At 42.4% G+C, this 26,575-nt stretch overlaps 1 protein-coding gene across 1 annotated transcript in view; it reads left to right on the plus strand.

Moving 5' to 3' along the window:
* Nucleotides 1-5,111: 5,111 nt before the first annotated feature.
* Nucleotides 5,112-26,575, plus strand: part of LAPTM4B (lysosomal protein transmembrane 4 beta) — a 72,665-nt gene continuing 51,201 nt past the window's right edge. The window contains exon 1 of the mRNA XM_060116260.1: nt 5,112-5,431. Within this exon, the coding sequence (XP_059972243.1) occupies nt 5,333-5,431 (99 nt within the window). The 5' untranslated portion in view covers nt 5,112-5,332. The remainder of the gene's footprint in view (nt 5,432-26,575) is intronic.

A 26,575-nucleotide genomic window follows, 5' to 3' on the forward strand; every position in this document is an offset into this window, starting at 1 on the left:
GGGCGTGTGACCCGGGCAATAGCACAGGGTCCCACACTTTAAAGGGCCCACACTTTGTTTAAGGTTCCACTGTTGCCACCTTGAAATTCTTAATACCCTTTAAACAAGAGGCACCACATTTTCAGTTTGCACTGGGCCCACAAGTTAGGTAGAGGGTCCTGCCGATCTCATCTGTATGTACCTTAAGCTCGTGACATCAATTTTTCAAGTCATATGGGTTTAATATTTATGAAACCCCCAGTGGTTCAGAAGTTCCCTAAGGAAATATACTCCAAACCTCAGTGGAACATGGCATGAAAAGCTTTTCATCTTCCGTTACCTCCCCTACCTAAATCGACACCCTTAAAACTTCTTTAGCCTCTCATCTCTCTTCTTCCTTCTTTCCCTCCAAATGTTAAGCCCCAGCTATTGTACTACTTGCTGCTTGTAAGCGCTTGCATATCCTGCTCCCATCCTGCCCAGGGTGGTCCTCTGTCTCTCTCCCTGGCTAACTCCAACTTATCTTTTTTTTTTTTGCTGTACGCGGGCCTCTCACTGTTGTGGCCTCTCCCGTTGCGGAGCACAGGCTCCGGACCCGCAGGCTCAGCGGCCATGGCTCACGGGCCCAGCCGCTCCGTGGCATGTGGGATCTTCCCAGACCGGGGCACGAACCTGTGTCCCCTGCATCGGCAGGCAGACTCTCAACCACTGCGCCACCAGGGAAGCCCTCCAACTTATCTTATAATTCTGAATTTAGCTGTCACTACCTCTGGGAAGTCCTCCCTGACCTTCCCAAAGCTGAGATCTGGGGTTCTCATAGCGCTCCGTGCTACGCGTATCTTAGCACTTATCTTGCTATTATGTTTTTCTATTTATTTTTCTGTCTCCCTCATTAAACTGTGAGCTCCTTATAGAGACAGACTATTTCATTTTCTGAGGTGGCAGCCACGCTTAGCTCCAAGAAGGTACTCGATAAGTTCCCTCTCATGAAATGAGTGAATGAATGAATGAATGAATGGGTCCCTGGTTTATGTGGCGAGTGCATGAGGAGACCTCTGAGGTTTTCTTTGGTCTCACCTAGGAGAGCAGTACTTTCATTATTGAAGAAGACATTCCACAGCTCCCTCTGGCATAGGCACGTGGATTCCCCTTCCAACGCGTTGAGGGAAGGTGTCAAGCCCCCTTTTTCCTTTCCAGGAGGAATAAACAGTAGCTCTTTGAATTTCTCAGCTTTAAGAGGGGTACTGAGGTCTCTCCTGAGACAGCTGCTTACTGAGGTCATGGAGGTAGTTCAAGTGAGACCTTCCCTCCCCCAAAGGACTGTCTGGCTCTATACAACTTGCAGATCAAGTGTCTCTTGCAAACTATCATATGTAGAATGAATAAACAACAAGGCCCTACTGTATAGCACAGGGAACTATATTCAATATCCTGTGATGAACCATAATGGAAAAGAATATGGAAAAGAATGTATATGTAAGTATCACTGACTCACTTTGCTGTACAGCAGACATTAACACAACATTGTAAATCAACTCTACTTCAATAAAATAATTTTTTTTTATAAAGTGTCTCTTCCTTCACCTTTCCTGGTCTACGTTCTATTCACCCTTTACAAGGCCCAACCAAAACAGTAAACTCCCCACAGTTTTAATGTAATCAATCCCTCTGTTTTCCCATTGCATTTTGTTTGTACCTGTAAGGATACATGGCATGCTTCTGACTAACATCACAATGACTTGTGCACTAAGCTAGACAATAGCGCTGGGAGCAGAATGTTCTAATGTTTGTAGCCTTTATATCTGTATGTCTTACAAACACTCACCACTCAAAGTAACATTGGGTAATTTGGATCTCTAACAGATGGATTGAAATACAATTTGTCCTAGAAAAGAAGAGATTTGAGAAGCCCTCAAGTTAAGATTATTATAGAATAATTGTCAAAGTTTCATTTCAGATTTGGAGCAAGAGAAAAACTGGTTGGATCTAAATTTCTTAAAGACAGGTTATATAGGAAGGAAGAGGAATGTGAGATAAGGCTGTTTAAGTGCAAGACTGGTTAGCTTTACAAGCCTGTAAAGCTGTAACATTCTTATTGTGTAGCTTAAACATGGATCTCAAGGGACCCCAGAGTCATCCCCAGAGATGTCAGGCATGGGCCCTTAATCAGAAATAATGATGAACACCGAAACTGAGTAGGACCCTGTGAGGCCCTCCCGTGTACAAAAACCCCTCCATGTCCCCCATTTCTTGTTTGTAGAAAAAGGTTTTAGTCTCCTAGGCCTTCCCTGAGTTCCAAAGAGCAGGCACAGGCACTTACCAATTAGGGAAGTGAGGGAATGCAGAAACAAGGGAAAAGTAGTTCAGCAAGAAAAGTAATAATAGTTCAGTGATAAAACAGAATCCCAGTTCCCCCTCAAGGGATATCCATAACAATCTGACACAAATCTTTGAGTTGTTATGCAGAAACTAAGACACACCTCCCCACCCCAGGTGGAGGATAGTGATTAAGTAGACCCCAGCTGATTAATATTCCTGAAACATCACCCTCTTACCTCACCGCCAACCAATCAGAAGAAGGTCATGCTTCCTCCACCCCTCATCCCAAATGTTGCCTTTAAAAACCCTTCCCTGAAAGCCATTGGGGAGTTTGGGACTTTTGAACATGAGCCTATACTCTTTGCTTGGTGCCTCCAATAAATGCTTTACTTTCCTTCACCACCATCCAGTGTCGGTACATTGGCTTTGCTGTGCAGCGGGTAAGCTGATCCCAAATTCAGTCCAGTAAAAACATGACTGTGGGAGTTAATCAGAAATACCAAACAAGAAAATCTCAGGGTTTTCTTTGTTTTGTTTTGTTTTCTCACTACAACGTTCTGTTTTCTTCCACATTAGAGATAATTTTCTGTTTGGCATCTTCCCTTTAACATTTAATCATGCTCATAGCCACTTCGAACCAGCTCTAAGATAAGCATTAGTGCTTGAGAAGGAATGGAAATAGAAAATCTGGATGGGGAGTACTACATTCCAAGTTCCAACAAGTTCCCATAGTTACCTCCCACTTCGCCTTCCCCACCAGAATTGCAGATTCTTTAGGCAAATGACTCATTGATTCAAGGGAATCTTGTATTTCAGAGAGCTTACGGGGGGGGGGGGGGGATGGGGGGTTTCCCTGGTGGCACAGTGGTTAAGAATCCGCCTGCCAATGCAGGGGATACGGGTTCGAGCCCTGGTCTGGGAAGATCCCACATGCTGCGGAGCAACTAAGCCTGTGTGCCGCAACCACTGAGCCTGTGCTCTAGAGCCCACAAGACACAACTACTGAAGCCCGCGTGCCTAGAGCCCGTGCTCTGCAACAAGAGAAGCCACCACAATGAGAAGCCCTCACACTGCAACAAAGAGTAGACCCCGCTTGCCACAACCAGAGAAAAGCCTGCACACAGCAACAAAGACCCAAGGCAGCCCAAATAAATAAATAATAAAATAATTTATTAAAAAAAAATCTTGAGTGCTTAAGTGAGATGCTTGGCTTACACAGTGATTACTAGAGGCTAACCTAGGACAAGGGCTCTTCCAGACCAAACACTAAATGGGAGGAAATAACCCCAAACTGGAGTCCTATCTCTCACTATCTCTTAACACTCTGTGTTGGGTCTTGCAGATGTTACCCAAAAAACTGGGTTCGCCTCTTGGTGGGTGTGGAGCCAAAAGACACAACCAAAACAAAGATCAGGAAAAGGAAGGATTTATTACTTGCAGCAAGTAAGGAGAGCACTGGGGAATCTTCCCCAAAGCAGTGTCTCCCCAGTAGCAAAATTGGGGAAATTTTAAGCTAAGGGTACATGCATAGTCATGAAGCGGCTTGGAGGTCACAGAGTCCAAGCTTTAGTTGATTGAAGTCCTGAGGGTCAGAAAAGGTCGACATCATCATCCCTTAGAGGGTGGTTGAATGCTCGAGGCGGGTTTTAAATTCTGCGAAACAGCTTAAGAAAGTGCTTCAGGTTAATCTTTACCATTGAAACAGAACTGGGAGTCATTACAACTGATTTATCTTCTTGTTTTTAGAAATTTATTTCTATTATTTATTTATTTATTTTTGGCTGTGTTGGGTCTTTGTTGCTGCGCGCAGGCTTTCTCTAGTTGCGGCGAGCGGGGGCTAGTCTTCGTTGTGGTGTGCAGGCTTCTCATTGTGGTGGCTTCTCTGTGGAGCACCGGCTCTAGGTGCATGGGCTTCAGTAGTTGCGGCACGTGGGTTCAGTAGTTGTGGCTCACGGGCTTAGTTGCTCTACGGCGTGTGGGAGCTTCCCAAACCCGTGTCCCCTGCATTGGCAGGCAGATTCTTAACCACCGTGCCACCAGGGAAGTCCTACAACTGATTTCTCTTTGCTATTGTTACTTCTCTTGCCTGATAACAGTTAGTTTGTTCTTGTGTTCCCTTAAGATCATTATTGCTGAGGCCTGTTCAAGGGCAAGCACTGTGGTCAGTCTTAGATCACAAAATGTCTTAGGCCAAAAATGGCTTCTCTTATGTCAAGAAAGCCACGCCTGGTGCTCTTTTTCCCAGGACTCCTTACCTTATTCACTTACACAGAGACCGTGTGGCAGTAATTGGCTTGAAGATTGTTTAGAGCTGCAGTAATGATTAAAAATGCTACCTGAAGCACAGCAAGAATGTCCTTGACACGCAGCCTATTTTCTGGGAAAAGATTACTACCACAGTAATTGAGCTGGGAAGCAGAGACAAATTGCTCTTGGCAGCTTCAGCAGTGTTTCAAAGCACTGCAGTTGGCTGGAATCACCCCTACCGTTTTCCTCCCTCCATGCAGTCTACAAGGTAACAGTGATGGCACCTGCAGATTATCTGCAAGATACAAGTGGAAAGAGAAAATAACCCCACAACCAACTAGACTGTAAAAGAATCTCGAATCCATGACAGCGTTACACAAATGACCAAATGAAAGAGGAACTCCGCTGGGGGCCGACTCCGGGACCGGCCGAGAGTGCAAGATGATTTATCTATTTACAATGGGCCGTCGGCGCCAGCAGCTGGCCGGAGCCCGCAGTGACATCACGGGGCCCGGGCGTCCGTCACGTGGTCCGCGAGCCGCTCCGCCCCCTCCTGCTCCTCCTCCTTCTCCCGCAGCCTTCCGAGCACTGGGTCCGGCCGAGGCAGGCGCTCCGAGCTCTCGGGGGAGGCGCAGAGCAAGGGCCGGCGGGCGGCGAGCGGGGCTGGGAGTGCGAGCGGGAGTGGCCGAGGAGCCGGCAGTAGCCGCGCGGCGGGCCCGGACCAACGCGGCCGAAGCTCCTGCAAAGTTGGGCGCGCGCTCGCGCCACTGCGCCGGCGGCCCGAGCGATGAAGATGGTGGCCCCCTGGACGCGGTTCTACTCGAACAGCTGTTGCCTGTGCTGCCATGTCCGCACCGGCACCATCCTGCTCGGCGTCTGGTACCTGGTGAGCGCGGCGGGCCTTGGCGAGCACCGGGACGCATCTGTTTGGGAGGAGGGCGCGTGCCCCGCACCTCGCCGGGACCCCGGCCCGCGCCCCCGCCTCGCTTTTCACGCCCTCTAGTTGGTTCCCGGTGCGGCTTCGGGGTTGGATGATACCAACGCTAATCCGCCTGAAGTTATATTATTAGAAACTTAATTCTCCGGGCGAGCGGTTCAGCGATGCCCCGGGCTCAGCCAATCTGTGGCGAGGGGTGCAATCAGGGCCGGGAGTTCGGGGCGTTTCGGAGGTGCGGGAAGGCAGGGGGCGGCCAGAGCAGGGGGCGCCGGAAAGCCCTCAGCTGGGAGCCGGCTCGGCCGCGGGGAGCTCCGCGGTTTCCGGTGAAAGTGCACTCGGTGGTCAGAGAACTCCGATCCGGTCTGCGGAGCACGTGCTTTCCTTTCCTTTCTTCTTAGCAACACCCGCTGGGCTTTGTGTTTCGACGGGTCCCGACAAACGTCGAGGCGGTGACCGGCACCTCGTGCTACCCCCAGTTGTCGGTCCGGGTTGCGGGCCCGCGTGCCTATTCTCCCTGCCCGCATCTGGCCTCGGGTTTGCTGTCCAGTCTCCTGCGCACCTTCACATCCCCAGTGGAAATGGTTGGGGCTCTTTACCCACACGTTTGTTGTAAAGCCCTTACTCTAGGAAGGGATTTGCTTGTGATTTATTGTGTTTCAATCTGCCCGGGGCAGCCATTTTACACCCACTTGCTTTCCTGCCCCTTTACGGATGATCCCTGTACCTTCTTAGCCAACATCGGAGGAGGCAAATCTGATGTCTTTAGGTTGGAGCTTTTAAGATCTTATTTGTATGGGGAGCAGTGATTATCAGAGGCAGTGAGGAAACCCGATGGAGTCTTGCCCTGTGCCAGCTCCAGGTTGGTTGTTGGCCCCCGAAGACTGCACTGAGTAGGATTCCACTGCATTTCGGTTTTGGTCACATCATTCATGATGGAGAGTTAGACCCGAGCCTTTTTGAAGTGAATATCTCTGCATCATGAGGAAACACCTTAAAAGTGGTAGTAAGATGGCATATAGAACTTTTTGGTGGGAATAAATTCTTTTCTTCTTAGTCATCATAGTTTTTTGGTCGGTTCATAATTCAGTTTTTTGATATATATGGACATTATGTCGAATTGTGAACTCGTTTGTTGTGTCATTTTAAGCAGAACATCCCCCCGCCCCACATGGTGTTCTCTGTGCTATTTATAGTTTCAAGTTTCCTTTAGTCTGTGCCTATCACAGGCCACACAATGGAAATATATGGCCTTAAAAGCTTTCAAACAGATCTTTGGTATGTGTGGGTTCTTACTGTGCACTGTGAATGCAGATAGAACATCTGCGTATTGGCTCAACCCTGATTTTGCTAAAAGCAAAGAAATCTTTACAGAAATTTAAAATTACAGCGGAAGGATAGTGGGTGGCCTCGAAATAGTGCTTTTATTGATGGTCAAGACAGATAATTTTATACACGTCTTGTGTTCTCCTTGAAAATGTTTAAATCTGCAGACTTGCAAGTACATCAGTGAATGTAATTTGTAAAATCTAGGGCACTGCATTAGGCAAATGGACTACATGATCTACAGGAAAGATAAATCTACTTTGAGCCCTGCTGTTGGCTGTAATCCAACTAAACAGTATTGTTGTGATAAAAGGAGCACACTCACATGCTCTGTCTATGGCTTGAGCATGCTCTTTGGGGAAAGTAGTTATTGGTATGCATGTTTCAACATTTGGAAATATATGGCTTTTTGAAAGATAATTAGAAAGCTTTCCAGCAAATGTGAATAAGAATGCCACTTTAGGGAAACCTAATATATGGGAAACCTGCTGGTCATCTTTATAAGGCTTTTGCATTTCACAAAACAATTTAAACTTTTTTAAAAAAATAGTGGGGCTTCTCTGGTGGCGCAGTGGTTGAGAGTCCGCCTGCCGATGCAGGGGACACGGGTTCGTGCCCCGGTCCGGGAAGATCCCACATGCCGCGGAGCGGCTGGGCCCGTGAGCCGCCCGCTGAGCCTGCGTGTCCGGAGCCTGTGCTCCGCAACGGGAGAGGCCACAACAGTGAGAGGCCCGCGTACCGCCAAAAAAAAAAAAAAAAAAAAGTGAGTTTCCCTCATACCTTTAAATATAATTTGGTTATCCAAAACACTGATTAACATGAACGTTTTTAAGATGAAGGAGCCAAAGAATAAGGCATCTCTTCCTCCTTACCTTACCCCCTCACCCCACCAGCCATCTGGCTGGGATGGGGTTACTTATCAGAAAGGGGGAGAGTTTTCAGGAAAACAAAAGGGTAGGAGTATAGATAGGCGTTCAAAAAAGAATCCACTAGAAAGGATAGGTAAAGTGGATCTTTTTTTACACATATTCTAATTGTTTCCTACCATGACCATTTGCTAAGGTCCTGTGTTCCAGGGACTATACTAGATATCTTTTTTTTTTTTTTTTTTTTTTTTTTGGCCGCATCCCACGGCTTGTGGGATCTTAAAGTTCCCCGGCCAGGGGTCAAATCTGCACCCTCGGCAGTGAAAGCTCAGAGTCCTAATAACCACTGGACCACCAGGGAATTCCCTAGATATCTTGACTTGAAAAAAACCAAAATGAACAACGTAAGAACTGTGAGTTGAGTTTATTCAGTGTCTTACTGTGTAAGATAACCCAGAAGACAGCCTCTCAGCTCTGAGAAACCATTCTGAAGAGGTAAGGGAAGAGCCAGGATATATGAATTTTTTGCTGTGAAAAAACCTGTAGTCGAAGTCAAAAGGTGACTATTCATCACAAAGAACAGGCATCTCAGGTTGATGATTTTAGTGCTTTTCTATGTATGGGAAGATGCAAGAATCTGGGGTCATTGAAATTTTTCCTTAGATATGTTTCTTCACTATCTTGGGGCAGGCGTCCAAAGCACAGACTGCTTCCTGTTTGTCTCCATCCTGAATTCCCCTCAGGCCCACAGTCAGTGGGTGACTATAGTGGCTAATGGCTTGATCCTTGTAGAACTGGAATAGCATGCAACATTTTTCTCTACAATGCTTTTTTTTAAATTTTATTTTTAAAAACTCTTTAAAATTTTTGGCCGTGTGGCGCCGCATGTGGGATCTTGGTTCCCCGACCAGGGATCAAACCCATGCCCCCTGCAGTGGAAGTGCAGACGGAGTCTTAACCATTGGACTGCCAGGAAGTCCCCTCTCTGCAGTGCTTTGCATGAGCTTAATTTTTATGTCTTGGTGAGATAGATTTTTTTATTCCCGTTTCATAGATGAAAACTGAGGCTAAGAGACCTTAGGTGATTTATTTAAGATTGGCTTGTGGTTTGAGTGATGTTTTGGTCTGTGCTGTTTTCACAGTTTAACCTTTTAAAAGTTGAGTGTGGGGCCTCCCTGGTGGCGCAAGTGGTTGAGAGTCCGCCTGCCGATGCAGGGGATGCGGGTTCGTGCCCCGGTCTGGGAGGATCCCATATGCCGCGGAGCGGCTGGGCCCGTGAGCCATGGCCGCTGAGCCTGCGCGTCCGGAGCCTGCGCGTCCGGAGCCTGTGCTCCGCGACGGGGGAGGCCACAACAGTGAGAGGCCCGCATACCGCGAAAAAAAAAAAAAAAGTTGAGTGTGTGTTTTGTTTTTGCCTTGGAATTATAAAGGTTTCCTTAAGTCCAGTAAAAAAAAAAAAAAGCATTGATTTCAGGTATTTGTATTAGAGAACTGTTTTGCTTTGTTTTAAGTTTTCCTTTTTTAAATTGAGGCATAATTTACATACGGTGAAAATCACAGATATTAGGTGTATAGTTCATTGACATGACCAATGCATGCACCTTTGTAACCCACACCCTTAGAGAACATTTCCAAAACCCCATTAAGTTCCCTTGTGCCTCTTCCAGTATACCCTTTCACAGACACCACGACCCCATTCGTGAGTTTTGCCTATTCATGTAAATGGAATTATACTGTATGTATTCTTTTGTATCGGGTTTCTTTAACTTAGCATAATGTCTTAAATTCATTCATGGTTTTGGAGTGTATCAATAGACTGTACCTTTTTATTGCTGAGTATTATTTTGCTGTATGAATATACAACAGTCTATTTATTCATTTGCCAGATGATGGACATTTGGGTTATTTCCATTTTGGGGCTATTATAGATAAATCTGCTCTGAACATTCTTGCAAAAAAGACTTTGTGGACATCTGTTTTTATTTCTCTTGAATAAATACCTAGCAGTGGAATTCCTGGTCGTTGTGTGTTTTAACTCTGTAAGAAACTGCCAAGGGGTTTTCCAAGTTGCCATTTTACACTCCAGTCATCAGTGTATGAAGTTCAGTGGGCGTGTAGTGGTAGCTCCTGGTGGCTTTAGTTTGAGTTTCCCTTATGATTAATGAGGTGGAACAGTTTATCTTTGCTTCTTGGCTAATTATATATCTTCCTTTGTGAAGTGCTATTGATTGCCCATTTTTTTTTTATTGGGTTTTGTCTTTTTTTCTTCCTGCTGATTTGTAAGAACTTTATATTTTGGATACCAGTCCTTTGTTAAACATATACCTTGTGAATATTTTCTCTCAGTGTGTGGCTTGCCCACTCATTTTCTTAATGGTATATTTTGATGAACTGGAGTTTTTAATTTCAGTTAAGTTCAACTTGTCATTGTTTTCTTTTATGGCCAGTACTTTCTGTGTTCTAAGAATCTTTGCGTACCCTGAAGTTGTAAAGATATTCTCTTATATTTTCTTCAGAAGCCTTATGGCTTTAGCTTTTATATTTACATCTGTGGTCTAAGTTTTGTGTTACGATGTGAGGTAGAGGTTTGTGTTTAATTTTAAAAGGCAGTTTAATCATTAAACCTAAAAAAGGTTGATTTATCACATAACCTTTAATAGCTACAAATGTTTTTAGAAAGACAAGTAAGATGCTTATCCATCTTCACAGAGAATGAGAACTGACTTGTCCCGGTTTCCAGAGGGATCATGATATGAAAGAAATACTTAAAGCAGAATGATTGCTATGCCGGCTTCTGAGGTTTCCTCTCTTTCTTCAACAAAACTTAATATTCTAAGCCTGAATCCATTAACTTTCTCCCCAAATTTGCACATACTCGAGTCTCTCTTGTCGTGGTCCAAACGCGGGTTGGAAAAGAATTTCCAGACACAAGGCAGAATGTAAAGAAGATAGAATTTGTTAGAGGGAAGGGTCGCTGCCAGAAGAGCAGGCCGACTTCCTAATAGTCTGGGAGAGTCAAGCCTGAACATGAGCTGTTGATCCGTTTTTATAGCCAGAAAGCAAAGAAATGGTCCGAGGTGAAAATTGTGTTTACTGATTGGTCAAGGCACATATACCTTCCTTCTACAGGGTGGGAGTGGGACAGGGCATATACCTTTCCTTACATGGGACAGTTCCCGTTGCCCACGTGGGTCCTTTATTTGAGACAGATCCCAAGTTACCGAGGTGGGCTCAGGAATTTCATAACCATTGCAACATGGTGGTGAGGGAGATTAAGAGTCCGGTAGGGGGGTCTTCCCTGGTGGCGCAGTGGTTGAGAGTCGGCCTGCCGATGCAGGGGACACGGGTTCGTGCCCCGGTCCGAGAGGATCCCACATGCCGCGGAGCGGCTGGGCCCGTGAGCCACGGCCGCTGAGCCTGCGCGTCCGGAGCCTGTGCTCCGCAACGGGAGAGGCCACAGCAGTGAGAGGCCCACGTACCACAAAAAAAAAAAAAAAAAAAGAGTCCGGTAGGGGGTGTAACGCTGAAACCTTTTCAGGCAGGGTCGTCCTTTGTCCTTAGAGCGCCACATCTCTTTCACCCTCTGTCTAGATTTCCCAGTTTAGCTGCCTCTGTTCCCCTTGCCATCTGAATTTCTTCCTTTATTCCGTCTCCATGTCCTGTTGATTTTTGCTCAACCTCCTGGTTACCTTATTCTGTCCTGTTCTGATTCTTGCTACCATTTCCCTCGTTCAGGCTCTCATTGGCACTCACTTGGCTATTATAATAGAATCATAACTGGTCTCCCTGCTTCTAGCCTTGCCATCAATAATCCATTTTTTTCAGTCCATTACAAATGCAGTTTCCAGAGGTATTTTTCTCAAGCACAAATATGAGCTTGTTATCTCACTCCTAAAAAATGTTGGCTTACTATCAGGGAGATGTGTGTATTTCATGACCTGTGTGTTTCAAGTCAACTTAAATTGGCTTACGCAGTTAACAAGTGCAGTGGTTTCCACCACATCCCTTTCCCCCTTTCTCCCATCCCTTCCCCTTTCAGGTTATCTTCCTTTAGGATACAAATGGCCAGCCAGTACTTAAGCCCTGGGTCCTGAGATTCATTCAGATTTGATAACTGTAAGTTATCTGTCCACCCCTGAGCCACAATAGGCCAGGGTTATGTGACTAGAGTTAGACTGATGAATTTAGGTCTGGGATATGCTTCCCTTGAACCGTGTATTGACTAGGAGAGATGTGAGCCTGAGGTGGGATTAATTTAAAACACCAGCTTGAGAGTGGAGGCATGAGGCATTGGAGACTGTTACTGGGAGGAGGAGGAAAGAATGTTTGGAGAATAAATAATACAATAAAAAATCCCTGCTCCACTCTTTTTTTTTTTTTTTTTTTTTTTTTTGCGGTATGCGGGCCTCTCACTGTTGTGGCCTCCCCCGTTGCGGAGCACAGGCTCCGGACGCGCAGGCTCCGGACGCGCAGGCTCAGCGGCCATGGCTCACGGGCCCAGCCGCTCCGCGGCATATGGGATCCCCCCAGACCGGGGCACGAACCCGCATCCCCTGCATCGGCAGGCGGACTCCCAACCACTTGCGCCACCAGGGAGGCCCCCTGCTCCACTCTTTATGCTAAAGCCCGCATTGCTTGTGGAATGTGTTTTGCCATCAGGACCTGAGTTGCTCCCTACACACTCAAGCATACTTTTTGCTTTGTAGTTTCTTTCATCATTTTATCAGGTAATTTTCTTATTGTGTTTTTAAAAGTGGTCCTGGTAGTTGGAAGAATCTGTCATTGACACCTGGGATAGGTCCCCCTTTGTGCATATATATCATCCTTTTTATTATAATCCAGGAGTGTTTTAGGAGGTTAGTTATTCAGCAAATACATACTGAATGCTTCTTTGTGCCAGGCATTATTTGTAGGGGAGTTGGCCATATATCAGATTATAAAGGATGAAAGAGCTCAGGGTAGCTGGTCTCATTGGCTTTATGACCTGGCCTGTCAAATAATCAACTCGTTCACTTTGAAAGTCACAGCTTGCTTGTGTACCCAAGCCTGGTGGGTTCTTTTTGTATCCTTAGAAGTCCTGGTGCGATAACTATTGATTTTTGTCTGTATAGTAATGCTGGATAGTAAAAGAGACATCTTGCATTTGTAGAGTGATTGATAGTTTTCAGTGGACTTCACATTTGTCCTTATTGAGACCTCAAAGCAACCCTGGGGTCAGGCACGATAGGTGGTGATATGCTCCTTTAAGATTAATAGTTTCTTTCCAGCTGTCAGATTCTTGAGCTTGGTCTGTAAGTCCAGGGCAAAATAGGGGCCAATTCATAATATTTCTGTAATCCTTACTACCTAATGTTTTCCCTACTATATAAGACTGTAAAAGACTGAAATTATAAGCTAAAGAGTATGGATTTTATTCTGTAGGCAGTGGGGAGGCACTGAAGAATTATGAACAGGTGTGATCGGGTGAAAGCAGTTTTTAAGGAAGATTGAAAGGGCAGGCTCTTTTATAGATGGCTGAGAAACCAGGCAGGGTGTGGTACAGCCTTCCAGATAGGAGATGTAGCAATGTCAGTTCTTCCCAGCACAGGTCTCTCATTTGCTAATGATGCAAGTAATATGGATGGGAACTTTGATCAGTTAGTCAATGATACCATTGCCATCCAGATTTTCTACGTCTGAATTCAGGAATCGAACAGATTTGGACAGAGAGCGATACTGGATTTTTGAGAGATGTCTAACGAGCCCCTTTTTAAAAGTATAGGCCTCCCTACCCCCAAATGTAAAGGATCAAGGGAAGTTCTATGAAATATTGTCTGGTGAAGATTTCAGTGGTATCTAATACCTTTTTAAACTTTTATCTCGTGTTATCAGATGTTCATCTGAACCATTTACTTTTTTTTTTGGCCATGCCACGCGGCTTGGGAGATCTTAGTTACTCGACCAGAGATCAAACCCAGGCCCTCGGCAGTGAGAGTGCCGAGTCCTAACCACTGGACTGCCAGGGAATTCCCTCATCAGAACATTTTAAAGACCAAGAAATAAAGATTGCCATCATAGTGTTTATTAATATCAATCTCTCTGGGTCCCACTTTAGATACATCTGACGAACTAACAAAGCATCAAGTGTTAAAGTGGTTAACATGAGTTTTGCACCGTGATATGTATATTAACTAAATGTGTGATTTATTTGTTTTGTCTACTTACGTTGAATCTTTTGTCATGAAGGAAGAGGACTCATTTTTCCCTTCCCACTGTACCCCCTTTGTGGCAGATATATTGTTGCTCATAAAGGGATGCTAGTGGAAATAATGGGTGAGCCCTAGCAGCATAACTCACTGCTTTCTCCACTTCCTCCCGGCTCCCTGGCTCTTTTAATAGAGATTCTGGAGCCTTGATGTGAGTTCTTAAACAGCTGTAAACTGGTTTTTTACTTGAAGCAAAATAAAAATTAAGCAAAGATCACACTTCTTCATTTGGTCCTAACAAACTCCCCCCCCACCGCCCCCCACCACCGGGGATTTGAACCTGTGCCCCTTGCAGTGGAAGTGCAGAGTCCTAACCGTTGGACCACTAGGGAATTCCCAGTTCTAACAAACTTTTAAAGGTTTAGAGTTGCCTCTTTGCAGCTGCAGCTTCCAAGGGAAAATTATTTCTCAGGGACATATGTAGGGGCCAAAAATTGCTTGAGGAAATATAATTTCAAATTATTATTAAAAATAAGCTTGAGTGTTTTTATTAACCTTTGAGCTGCTAAAATTACATAGCTAGTTGGTTCCATGGTGAGGGATGGTGAAGCAATAATGCTTGGTACAAGTAGGTGCTGACATCTTTGTTGACTAACAGTAGAGGGCTTGGGGCTGCCGAAGTGGAGGTGTTATTGGTTGGAAGAAAAGAATCACTTAGTGGGTTACCTGGGTAAGGCCAGATGGGACGCATCAGAGTTTGGCCTTTCCTCAACCTTGTTGGACTAGAGATTGGATCTTGTCAATGCCCTAAAGTTGAATGGCTGACTCACACTGACTAAACTTATAGTAGACTGACACATAAAACCAGAATGCCAATTTATTAATATTCGATGGGGAAATATAATCCTCATGGAAATGAATACTCCTGTCCTGAGGCCTGTGTATTCTTTTCCTTTAGAGGACACTAAATTATGATTGTCAGTGATTTGAGTCCTTAATAGTTTTTCTTAAAGACAGCCTGGTGAGGCCAGCTTCAGAAAAGAGATAGCATTCAGTCCGAAAAGGAACAAGTCTCCAGGCTGCAACAGGGTGTCTTCTTCCAGCTGTGCTGCAAGAGGGGTTTGCTTCTTGGATAGTACTTTTTGTTGTCTCAATCTTGATCTAGCCATGAGTGTCCCCCTTGCCCCCCTTTTAAGGTGGCATTGGATTCTCTGATAATCTGGTCTTTTCTCTTTTGTGTTAACATTTAACCTCTGTATTTGCTATGGTATAGATAAAGTGTTGTGAACAGAGGTGCAAAAATGCAGTTTACTTCTCGCTTGTGTTAACAGTTAGGGAGGATTGGCTAGCTTTGTTCCATGAGGCCATCCAGAGATGACCCAGGCTGGTGGGGCAGTTGGGCCATCCTCAATGTGCTGACTCCTCTGGATCTAGGGGGCTGCTTCCGTTATCCTTGTCTGCATGGTTGGAGACATCTCATCAGCACCATGTTTGTGTTCTGGCCTGCTAGAAAGGAGAAGAGTCACCTGGAGGACAAGCAGCTTCATCTTTTTAAGGACGTGAAGTGGAAATTGTACGCATTGCTGTCACTCATATCCCAGTAGCCAGAAACAAGACATACGACCTAGCTGCAAGGGAAGCTAGGAGATAATTATCTTTAGCTGGGCATTGATATATCCAGATAAGCCTATTACTGTGAAAGAAGGGGAGAACAGATTCCAGAGATTCCAGGGGCATCTACTAATCTGACGTGACACCTAACAGCAGCCTTACTGCTGAGATCCTGTTGCCCAGTGGGCACCCAGTACTAATTATAGGAGGCTTTAATTCCAGTCTACAAAACAGTGCTTGTTGGTCTTAGTACTTCAGTTTTCCTCTCTAAATTGGAGTTAATAATTCTAACAATAAACAATTGCAAATAATTATTAAAAAGTATCACGAAACAATTTAAGCAAGTCATAAAATAGTTGCAAATATGGATAAAACTAAGTAGTATTCAAACACACAAATGCATTTCTCCCAAGGTGTGCTGCTTAATGGAGTTTTTAATTGATTGTTAAAAATTATTTTAAAGATAAAATGAGGGTACATGGATGGCATTTTCAGTATGAAAACACATAGTCATCTATGTAAGAAATCAAATGCAGCTAGCTTATGGATCAGAAAACTGTAACTGTGCTTATGGATAAGGACTTCCCGTCTTAAAGGAAAATCATTGTAGAAAATTTATGCCTAGAAGGAATGGCAGTGTGTATCCAGTTTCTTTCTTCTCTCCTTCCTTCTTTCCTCCTCTTTTAACAGATTTGAGAACTTCCTGGGTGTTAGGAACTGTGTGAGGTGCTGGCAATGCAATGGTGATTCAAAATAGACTCAGTCCTTGCCAGCATGGAATCTATGGTCTAGTAAGAAGAAGTTACCAGTAATTAATATATATTAATTAGTAATCACACAAATAAATATTGGAACGTAATTGTGATAAGTGCTGTGAAGGAGAATGTAAGGCATGTGAGAGAGTTTGGGGATGAGTGGCTGTGTTGGGGAGCCTGGCAATCTTTGTCTTTAACTGGAGAAATTAGCCCATTTACGTTAATAGTGGTTAATATATTAGGACTTATATTACTCGTTTCTGTTTTTCTGTCTGTTGTTGCCATCTTTCATATTACCTGAATTTTTTCTTATCCATTTTTTTTGCCTATCTGCTATTTTTTATTTCTATTATTTTAGTGGTTCACTCAAGAAATTTTAACATATGTATTTATCAGAGTCTAGACTTAATAATATCTTTGCCTTTCTTTTGAACAAGTCCTTTAACTCTGGTCATTTCTTGTATATTAGTGTCTTTTTTTTTTTAACTCCCCCAAGACACTGATATATACAATCAATGTTTGCTTAGAGTTACCCACATATTTACACCTCTGTCCATCATCTTCTCTCCTTTTTTTTGCAATCACTCTAATTTTTATTTTAAAAATGGATATTTTAATACCCCAAATGTGGAAAGTATGTGATCCATCATTTTCTTCTGTATCTCAGACCTGCTGTCTAGGGTCACTATCCTTCTGTCTGACGTACATATTAAAAAATTTTCCTTTAGTGAAATCTGTTGGTGACAAACTCTTGACAGTTGTTCTTGGAAAATATCTTTACTTTTATTTATTTATTTATTTTTTAAAACGTAGATTTTATTTATTTATTTTTGGCTACGTTGGGTCTTCATTGCTGCACGCGGGCTTTTCTCTAGTTGCGGCGAGCGGGGGCTACTCTTCGTTGCGGTGTGCGGGCTTCTCATTGCGGTGGCTTCTCTTGTCACAGAACACAGGCTCTAGGCGTGCGGGCTTCCGTAGTTGTGGCTCGAGGGCTTCCGTAGTTGTGGCTCCCGGGCTCTAGAGCGCAGGCTCAGTAGTTGTGGCGCACAGGCTTAGTTGCTCCGCGGCATGTGGGATCTTCCTGGACCAGGGCTCAAACCCGCATCCCCTGAATTGGCAGCCGGATTCTTAACCACTGTGCCACCAGGGAAGTCCTGAAAATATCTTTATTTGACTCGAGTTTTTGAAAGATATTTCAATCCTTGGTTGAGAGTTATTGTCTCAACACATTGAAGCTCCTTCCACGTCTCTTGACTTCTGCTTTGCTGCTGAGAGGTCAGTTGTCAGTCTTGCTGACATTTTCTTCTGATTTATTAGGTCTGGAGTTGGTCTTGTGGGTCTGCATTAGTAACACACTGGGGATGATGCCGAAGCTGCAGGTCTACCACACTTTTGGTAGCAATGGTTTGTGGACTCACACATTTCAGATGCTCATTTCCTTTTCCTAGAATCTTGCCTATGTAGTTAAAACATTGGCTATTTTTATTCCTTCAAAAGGTATTGAACAAAACAAGTAACTGAAGGCTTGGTGATAAGAGTCAAAGTATAGTTACAAGGAACAAACTTAATTTAAAAATTTTCTTTTAATTTTACACTGGAGTACAGTTGATTAACAATGTTGTGATAGTCTCAGGTGTACAGCAATGTGATTCAGTTATACATATACATGTATCTATTCTTTTTCAAGTTCTTTTCCCATTTAGGTTGTTACATATAATACTGAGCAGAGTTCCCTGTGCTATACAGTAGGTCCTTGTTGGTTATCCATTTTAAATATAGCAGTGTGTACATGACAATCCCAAACTCCCTAACTATCCCTTCCCCTCACCCTTCCCCCCGGTAACCATAAGTTCGTTCTCTGAGTCTGTGAGTCTGTTTCTGTTTTGTAAATAAGTTCATATGTATCATTTCTTTTTAGGTCCCACATACAAGTGATATACTTCTCTTTCTCTGTCTGACTTACTTCACTCAGTATGACAATCTCTAGGTTCATGAATGATGCTGCAAATGGCATTATTTCATTCTTTTTAATGGCTGAGTAATATTCCATTGTATATATGTACCACATCTTCTTTATCCATTCCTCTGTTGATGGACATTTAGGTTGCTTCCATGTCTTGGCTATTGTAAATAGTGCTGCAGTGAACATTGTGGTACATGTCTCTTTTGAATTAAGGTTTTCTCAGGGTATATGCCCAGTAGTGGGATTGCTGGGTCGTATGGTAGTTCTATTTGTAGTTTTTTAAGGAACCTCCAACTGTTCTCCATAGTGGCTGTACCAATTTACATTCCCACCAACAGTGTAGGAGGGGTAGGAGCTGTGCCTTTTCTCCACAGCGTCTCCAGCATTTATTTTTTGTGGATTTTTAAAAATTTTTAAATTTAATTTTATTTATTTTTATTTATTTATTTTTGGCTGCTTTGGGTCTTCGTTGCTGCATGCGGGCTTTTTCTAGTTGCTGCAAGCAGGGGCTACTCTTCCTTGTGGTGCACGGGCTTCTCATTGTGGTGGCTTCTCTTGTTGCGGAGCACGGGCTCTAGGCGCACAGGCTTCAGTAGTTGTGGCATGCAGGCTCAGTAATTGTGGCTTGCAGGCTCAGTAGTTGTGGTGCACAGGCTTAGTTGCTCCGTGGCATGTGGAATCTTCCTGGACCAGGGATTGAACCCATGTCACCTGCATTGGCAGGTGGATTCTTAACTACTGTGCCACCAGGGAAGTCCCTGTTTATGGATATTTTTATGGTAGCCATTTTGACTGGTGTGAGGTGATGTCTTGTAGTTTTGATTTGCATTTCTCTAATAATTAGTGATGTTGAACATCTTTTCATGTGCCTCTTGGCCATCTGTATGTCTTCTTTGGAGAAATGTCTGTTTAGGCCTTCTGCCCATGTTTTGATTAGGTTGTTTGTTTTGATGATATTAAGCCACATGAGCTGTTTGTAAATTTTGGAGACTAATCCCTTGTTGGTCACATCATTTGCAAATATTTTCTCTCAATCTGTGGGTTGTCTTTTTGTTTTGTTTATGGTTTCCTTTGCTGTGCAAAAGCTTTTGAGTTTAATTAGGTCCCATTTGTTTGTTTTTATTTCCATTACTCTGGGAGACAGATTGAAAAAGATAACTGCTGTGATTTTTGTCAGAGAGTGTTCTGCCTATATTTTCCTCTAAGAATTTTATAGTGTCCAGTCTCACATTTAGGTCTTTAATACAGTTTTATCTTATTTTTGTGTATGGTGTTAAAGAATATTCTGATTTTATTTTTTTACATGTAGTTGTCCAGTTTTCCCAGGACCATTTATTGAAGAGACTGTCTTTCTCCCATTGTACAGTCTTGCCTCCTTTGTTGTAGATTAATTGACCGTAGGTGTGTGTTTATATCTGGGCTTTCTATCCTGTTCCATTGATCTATTTCTGTTTCTGTGCCAGTACCATACTGTTTTGATGACTATAGCTTTGTAGTATAGTCTGAAGTCAGGCAGCCTGATTCCTCCAGCTCCATTTTTCTTTCTCTAGATTACTTTGGCTATTTGGGGTCTTTTGTGTTGCCATACAAATTTTAAGATTTTTTATTCTAGTTCTGTGAAAAATGCCGTTGGTAATTTGATAGGGATTGCATTGAATCTACAGATCTGTAGATTGCCTTGGGTAGTATAGTCATTTTGACAGTATAGATTCTTCCAGTTCAGGAACATGGTATATCTTCCCATCTGATTGTGTTGTCTTCTGTTTCTTTCATCGGCATCTTATAGTTTTCAGAGTACAAGGTCTTTTGTCTTCTTAGGTAGGTTTATTCCTAGGTATTTTCTTTTTGATGCAGTGGTAAATGGGATTGTTTCTTGAATTTCTCTGTATGATCTTTCGTTGTTAGTGTGTAGAAATGCAACAGATTTCTGTGTATTAATTTTGTAACCTGCAACTTTACCAAATTCATTGATGAGCTCTAGTAGTTTTCTGGTAGCATCTTTAGGGTTTTCTATGTATAGTATTATGTCATCTGCCAACAGTGACAGTTAAACTTCTTTTCCAATTTGGAATCCTTTTATTTCGTTTTCTTCTCTGATTGCTATAGCTAGGACTTACAAAGTATGTTGGATAAAAGTGGCAAGAGTGAACATCCTTGTCTTGAGGAACAAACTTTAACTTAATAACAAACACCAGAGAGCTTTTGTGAAAATGTTTTAAAAATTCAGTAAAATTTCAAAAGGTGCTTTCTTTGATTCTTTCGTTATTTACCTGAGAATATTTATTTGCCTAGTTTTTTTCCCCTACCAGCTGTTTAGAAACTAAATGAAAGTTTCTCAGATAATCCTTTTTTTTAAAAAAAAATTATTTATTTACTTTTGGCTGCGTTGGGTCTTCGTTGCTGCATGTGGGCTTTCTCTAGTTGTGGCGAGTGGGGGCTACTCTTCGTTGTGGTGTGCAGGCTTCTCATTGTGGTGGCTTCTCTTGTTGCGGAGCACTGGCTCTAGGTATGTGGGCTTCAGCAGTTGTAGCACACAGGCTCAGTAGTTGTGGCACACGGGCTTAGTTGCTCCACAGCATGTGGGATCTTCCTGAACCAGGGCTCAAACCCGTGTCCCCTGCATTGGCAGGCAGATTCTTAACCACTGTGCCATCAGGGAAGTCCCTCTCAGGTAATTTTAATATTTGTTCTAAAGAAAGTATGCAAACAGGAATAGAATCTTAAAGATATTTTTATATTTACGTTAGCGACAGTTAATAATTCACTAGATAATCTTTTCATTAGTTTACTTTGAGAATAGCTTAAGAACAATGATCTTCAGAGGCTGTTTACTTTTGAAGTAATCTAATACTGTTTTCTTTTAGCTAAAAGTAACAATATCAGACATTAATGTCACCTTCAAGAGTGTTCCATTACCTAGATTCATAGTAATGAATATTTATGGCATACACTTTATGTGTGGAAAGGAGAAATCATTAACAATTGAGCATTATGATTACAAAACATTCATCTAAGAGTACTAAGATTATATCATTGCATTTTATTTTACTTTGACAAGAGCTTTTAAAAACTTAGCTATCAAGTTATACTTCAGCTGCTTTTTATGCTAAACTGCAAGGCATGTGTGCAAACTAAAAGTGTATGTTTTTTGTCTTAATTTCAAAAGTTGTTGTTTTGGGGTGTATTAAATGTATTGCTATTTCGTAAGAAAACATTTAACTCTAAAGTACAATATAGCACCACTGTTCCTGAATAGAATGCAAACTTTATATTCTAATGGTTAAGTCTGTTACTGCCTCTACACTTTCATTAGTGAAGACATTCTGTTTTATGAGCTTCAGTTTTGTCTTTGGTGAATAGCTGTAGGAATAAAGTATTCTTTTATGTTTGTCTTTGGTGAATAGCTGTAGGAATAAAGTATTCTTTTATGTATTGAAGCTAAACAGGGAATGTTTTAAACAGTCTTCCAAAGCATATTTTTAATGATTATCCAAGTTGTTGGAATAGGATGCTTACAAATAGGGACTAATAGACCTAATGAATAGAGCATATCAGAACACAAAGAGCACCATGTTTGTTGCACTAAAAAATTAATTTAGCCATTTTGCAGTCTATATTTTCTCCTCTTTTTTGGATGCTGGCCTTCTAACCCTCTATTGCTTGATCCTTCCTTATGCACAGAGTTTAGGTCCCCGTAGCCCATTCTAAATTAGGCTCTGGGCTAGGCCTGTCTCTTTATATTCAGAGATCCAGAATGTTCTTTAGGGCATAAAAGGGAACACAGTTGTTCTCCCTGTCCACACCGCCCCCCCGCCCAAGTCTCCTAGTGACTCTTTGAGCAGCCTTCTTTCTGACCTCTGCTAGAGGACCATCCTTCGCCTTCTGTTCACTGTCCAGACATCTTTCTCATCATTCTGAGAGAATACATACAGTGGCGTCTCAGTCTAAGAGTGAAGATCAGAACCTGACCAAGTCCATTCAGGGAAATTGAGGATGCTTCTGCGGGGGTCGCAAGTTGGTTTCACTCTGCTTGCCAGCTTCCTGTCGCCTTGAGAGTGGCTGTCTGGAACACTCCCTTGAAAAGAATTCTGAGCCTGCTGCCAGGGGACTGGTGAGCAGAGTCGCCAGGGCTTGTGAGCCAGGGCTTGTGAACCGGGTGTGGTGGCTTTTGAACCGGGTGTGGTGGCTTTGGGGACGGAAGCTGGGTTACTGGAAGGAGCATGTGTGGCATTTGTAATCAAAGGACCGATGATTGAGTGTCAACTGAAGATGTCATGACCTTGTGCAGGTTTCCCCAAAGTCTGAGAGGCCTCATCTGTAGAGTGGCGTAACAATAATCACACCACATAGGGCAGGCAAAACAGCTTCAGTGATATAAGACAGAAGGTGTAGTGGTGGTGGTTTCTTGATTTAATCTATCACCCATGAGGAAGACATGCCAAAAGGATGGCACTGTGGCCTGCAAGGTGAATCAGAAGGACCTCATTGAATTTGGGGGGAGTATCTTTATAATACATTTAAATAATCTGCCTACTGAAATGGGGCTCTAAGGAAGGATACAACTTCATTTTACTGCTTAAACTTTCTCCTGCACACTGTATAACTTAGAGGATTTATAGCTTCTATTATTGAAAACAGTGGCTGTAATTATAACCCAAGTCAAAGGACTGTCAAAGGGTCGCTTATTCTTATATTTTTGTTTCCTTGAACTTTCTCTTAATAGTTAATTCTTAGTCACTTAGTCTGATTCCCTAAAATTATTTGTGCTGTAATCTTTGTCTCTCAGGATTTCCAAAAGTCTCTTACTTTCTGGTGTTAAGAAAGTCCTCTTCCTGTGGAGGCTTTCAGCTGCCACCCCCTTCTCCCCAGCCACTAGTACAGCAGAATTCCTTTTCATCTAAATGGAACAGCTAATTTGACTGTCTTCCCCCATTAGACAGTAGCCTACCTTGAGGGGGGGAATAATGTATATTGATGTTAGCATAGTGCCTGGCATATATTTGTTGCCTAATAGATAATTTTTGAACAATTCAGTGGATGAATTAATGAATGTTATAATGTTTATTCTGTATTTTACTTGGTTGCTGATGTTTGTTTACCCCCGGACTACTAATCCTTGAGGGCAGGGACCATGCCTTATTCATCTTTGTATAATCCAGTTTTAAGCAGAGTGTTGGGCACATAGTAGATGAACTAATTTAGTCAATTTCTCAGTCAGGTAGGATTTTATGGTAAATCTAATTTTCCCCAGAATATATTTACCACAATTGTTTGAAATGAAATAGCAAGTGTCGGAAATTTATTTTAATATCAGGACCAGGACCAGGTAGACGGGGCTTATTTGAATAAAAAGCACATTTGGATCAGAATTCTAAAATTTGCTTTAAATAAATTTTAATTAAAAAGTCCAAACTTAATTTCATTTTGATTTGCCTGTTGAAATTGTACCCTAGTGAAAGGCACACCTGCTGCCATTAATAGTTTTTATAAAATATTTCCAAATATTGGAGTATAAAAATTAACCAGCTGTCTGAAAAGATTATATTAGATTATAATTTATATTTATTTAAAAATCTTTAGCCATTTTACTGTGAATATTGCACACATACAGAAAGTACGCAAGGTATAAACACCTCAGTTATCACTAAGCAAACACTTGGTGTATCTGCCACCCAACTGTGACTTCTCTAAAAGGTTACCCTAGAGATTACAACGTATACTGTTCACTTTAAAAAATCTCATATTAAGTGGTACTTTAATTCTCTTCCTGGACAATGCAAGGACCTATGATCAGTTCAGTTCCAATTATCCTCTCGAGCTATATGCCATTATTGTGTATTTATATTCTATTTGTATTTTGTGCTCAAATCATTATTGTTGCTATTATTTGTTATCAATATTCACAGTTAACATAATTATCATTTTTGTTGTTCTTAACTTCTTTGTCCATCTTCAGCCTTCCATCTGGTATCATTTTTCTTTTGTCCAAAGAACACCCTTTAATGCTTTCTTTACTGCTCAGCTGCTGGTGACCAATTCCCTTGTTTTTTTCTGAAAGTATCTTTGTTTCATTTTCATCCTTGAAGGATTGTTTTTTTTTTTATTTTTGCGGTATGCGGGCCTCTCACTGTTGTGGCCTCTCCCGTTGCGGAGCGCAGGCTCCGGACGCGCAGGCTCAGCGGCCATGGCTCACGGGCCCAGCCACTCCGCGGCATGTGGGATCTTCCCGGAGCGGGGCACGAACCCGTGTCCCCTGCATTGGCAGGCGGACTCTCAACCACTGCGCTACCAGGGAAGCCCTGTTTTTGTTTTTTTTGTTTTTTTTCTTGTAAACTTGTAGGTGGTCCTTTCATCCCTAGCATTTTGGAGATGTAACTCCATTGTCTTCTGGCTGCTTTTGTTTTTATTAAAGCCAGCTGTCTGAATATTTTCTTCTGTCTTATCCAACTCATTAGTTTTCTTATAACTCTGTCTTAATGGGTTGAACCCATCCACTAAGTTCTTGATTTGGCTACTGTATATTCTATTCTGTAAAAAATCTCTCATATCCTTTTTTTTGTGATTTAAGTTCCCTGGCAAAATTCTCATTTTTAAAAAATCTCTTTGAATTTTGCAAGTGTAGTCACTTTAAAGTGACTACCTTAACTTCAGTATCTAGAGCAGTGCCTGTGGTCTATTTCTGTTGTTTGTTGTTTCTGCTAGTCCTTGTTCTTAGCATTCTGTCTTCTCCTGTTTCTTGTATTCTGGACATTGTATTTGAAAAACTGAAGAAATAATTCGAAGCATGGGATGGTATCTTTTCTCCACTAAGGATTTTGATAGCTTCTTACAGGGGCCTAGCAACTGGCAATTCCCTCAATTCAGTTTCAGGATTCAGATGATGCAAAGCTGGGCCCTGTCACTCTAAAGACTTGTCTTTGCTGGTTCACCTTACTCCAGTGGTGAAGCCCCTTCAGGGTCTTATGGCAAAGCCCTGGGGATTTCTACCCTCCATCCCCATCCAGCACGCCCTGTACTCCCGCTCTTAACTCTGGCTCAGCAAGGCTGTCAAGGTGCTCTCAAGATTTTAGCTCTCATCATGTTTTCTGGAATCAGCAAATGCCCTCACCGGTATTTCTGCCTTCTCCTGGATCTTGGCCCCATAATTCCTCACTGCCTTGCTAGCTAATACCTTCTCACAAGGTTGTTTTTATTTTGTCCAAATTTTCTAGTTGTCCTCAGTGAGAAGATTGGTTTGTATAACCTAGTTCACCATTACTGGAAGTGGCAGATCTCTTAATTGTTATCATTTTACAGTAAGTCCCCTACATACGAACGAGTTCCCTTCCGAGAGCGCATTTGCAAGTCCAATTTGTTCGGAAGTCCACCAGAGTTAGCCTAGGTACCCAACTAACACAATCGGCTATATAGTATTGTACTGTAATAGGTTTATAATACTTTTCACACAAATAATACATAAGAACAAAAAAACCCCACAAAAAGTAAAACATTTTAAATCTTCAGTACAGTACCTTGAAAAGTACAGTAGTACAAATAAAACAGCTGGCATACGGGGCTGGCATCAAGTGACCAGGCAAGAAGAGTTACTGACTGGAGGAGGGAGAGGAGGTGGGAGATGGTAGAGCTGAAGGATCCTCAGCAATGGGAGATGGAGGGCAAGCTGTAATGTCACTCACGCCTGATGTAGATGGAACACATATTTGTATCGTTGAAAGTTCACAATTTGAAGGTTTGTATGTAGGGGACTTACTGTATTTTACTCTGACTTTCTTCTCCTCTGATATACCTATTTCCAGGGGTTTTGTTTTGTTTTGGTTTGGTTTGGTTTTTTTATGTGCTGCGTGGCTTGCGAGATCTTGTTTCGCTGACCAGGGATTGAACCCAGGCCCCCAGCAGTGAAAGCCCAGAATCCTAACCACAGGACCGCCAGGGAATTCCCTATTTCCAAGTTTTAACTTGAATGCCTGGCCATCTTCTTATTAGTAATTTTTTCTCTTTAGAGAATGAGGTGTAGTAATAATATTCTATAACATATTTCATATTAAGAATATTTTTGAAGCTTGAAATAATTTTTCCTGACTATAAAAGCAACTATGCTCATGTTAGACACTCTGGAAAATACAAAAAAAGGTACAATGATAATGAAAGGTACAAGGCGCCTCCAGACCCACCAGATGGTTTATAACATTGTATGTTTTGGTGTTTTTAGTCTGTGATTTATGCATGTGAACATAATAATAAATTGGAATCAAAAATTTTTATACTACAGTTATCAATTAACATTATAATGTGAACATTTTCTTGTCATTAATATTTTTTAATATGATTTTTAATGCTTATGTAGCATTCTCTTATTTGGTTGTAATCTTATTTAGTCATTCTACTTCTGT

The sequence above is a fragment of the Mesoplodon densirostris genome, chromosome 13 (assembly GCF_025265405.1).
Source record: "Mesoplodon densirostris isolate mMesDen1 chromosome 13, mMesDen1 primary haplotype, whole genome shotgun sequence".
Classification (NCBI taxonomy): Eukaryota; Metazoa; Chordata; class Mammalia; order Artiodactyla; family Ziphiidae; genus Mesoplodon; species Mesoplodon densirostris.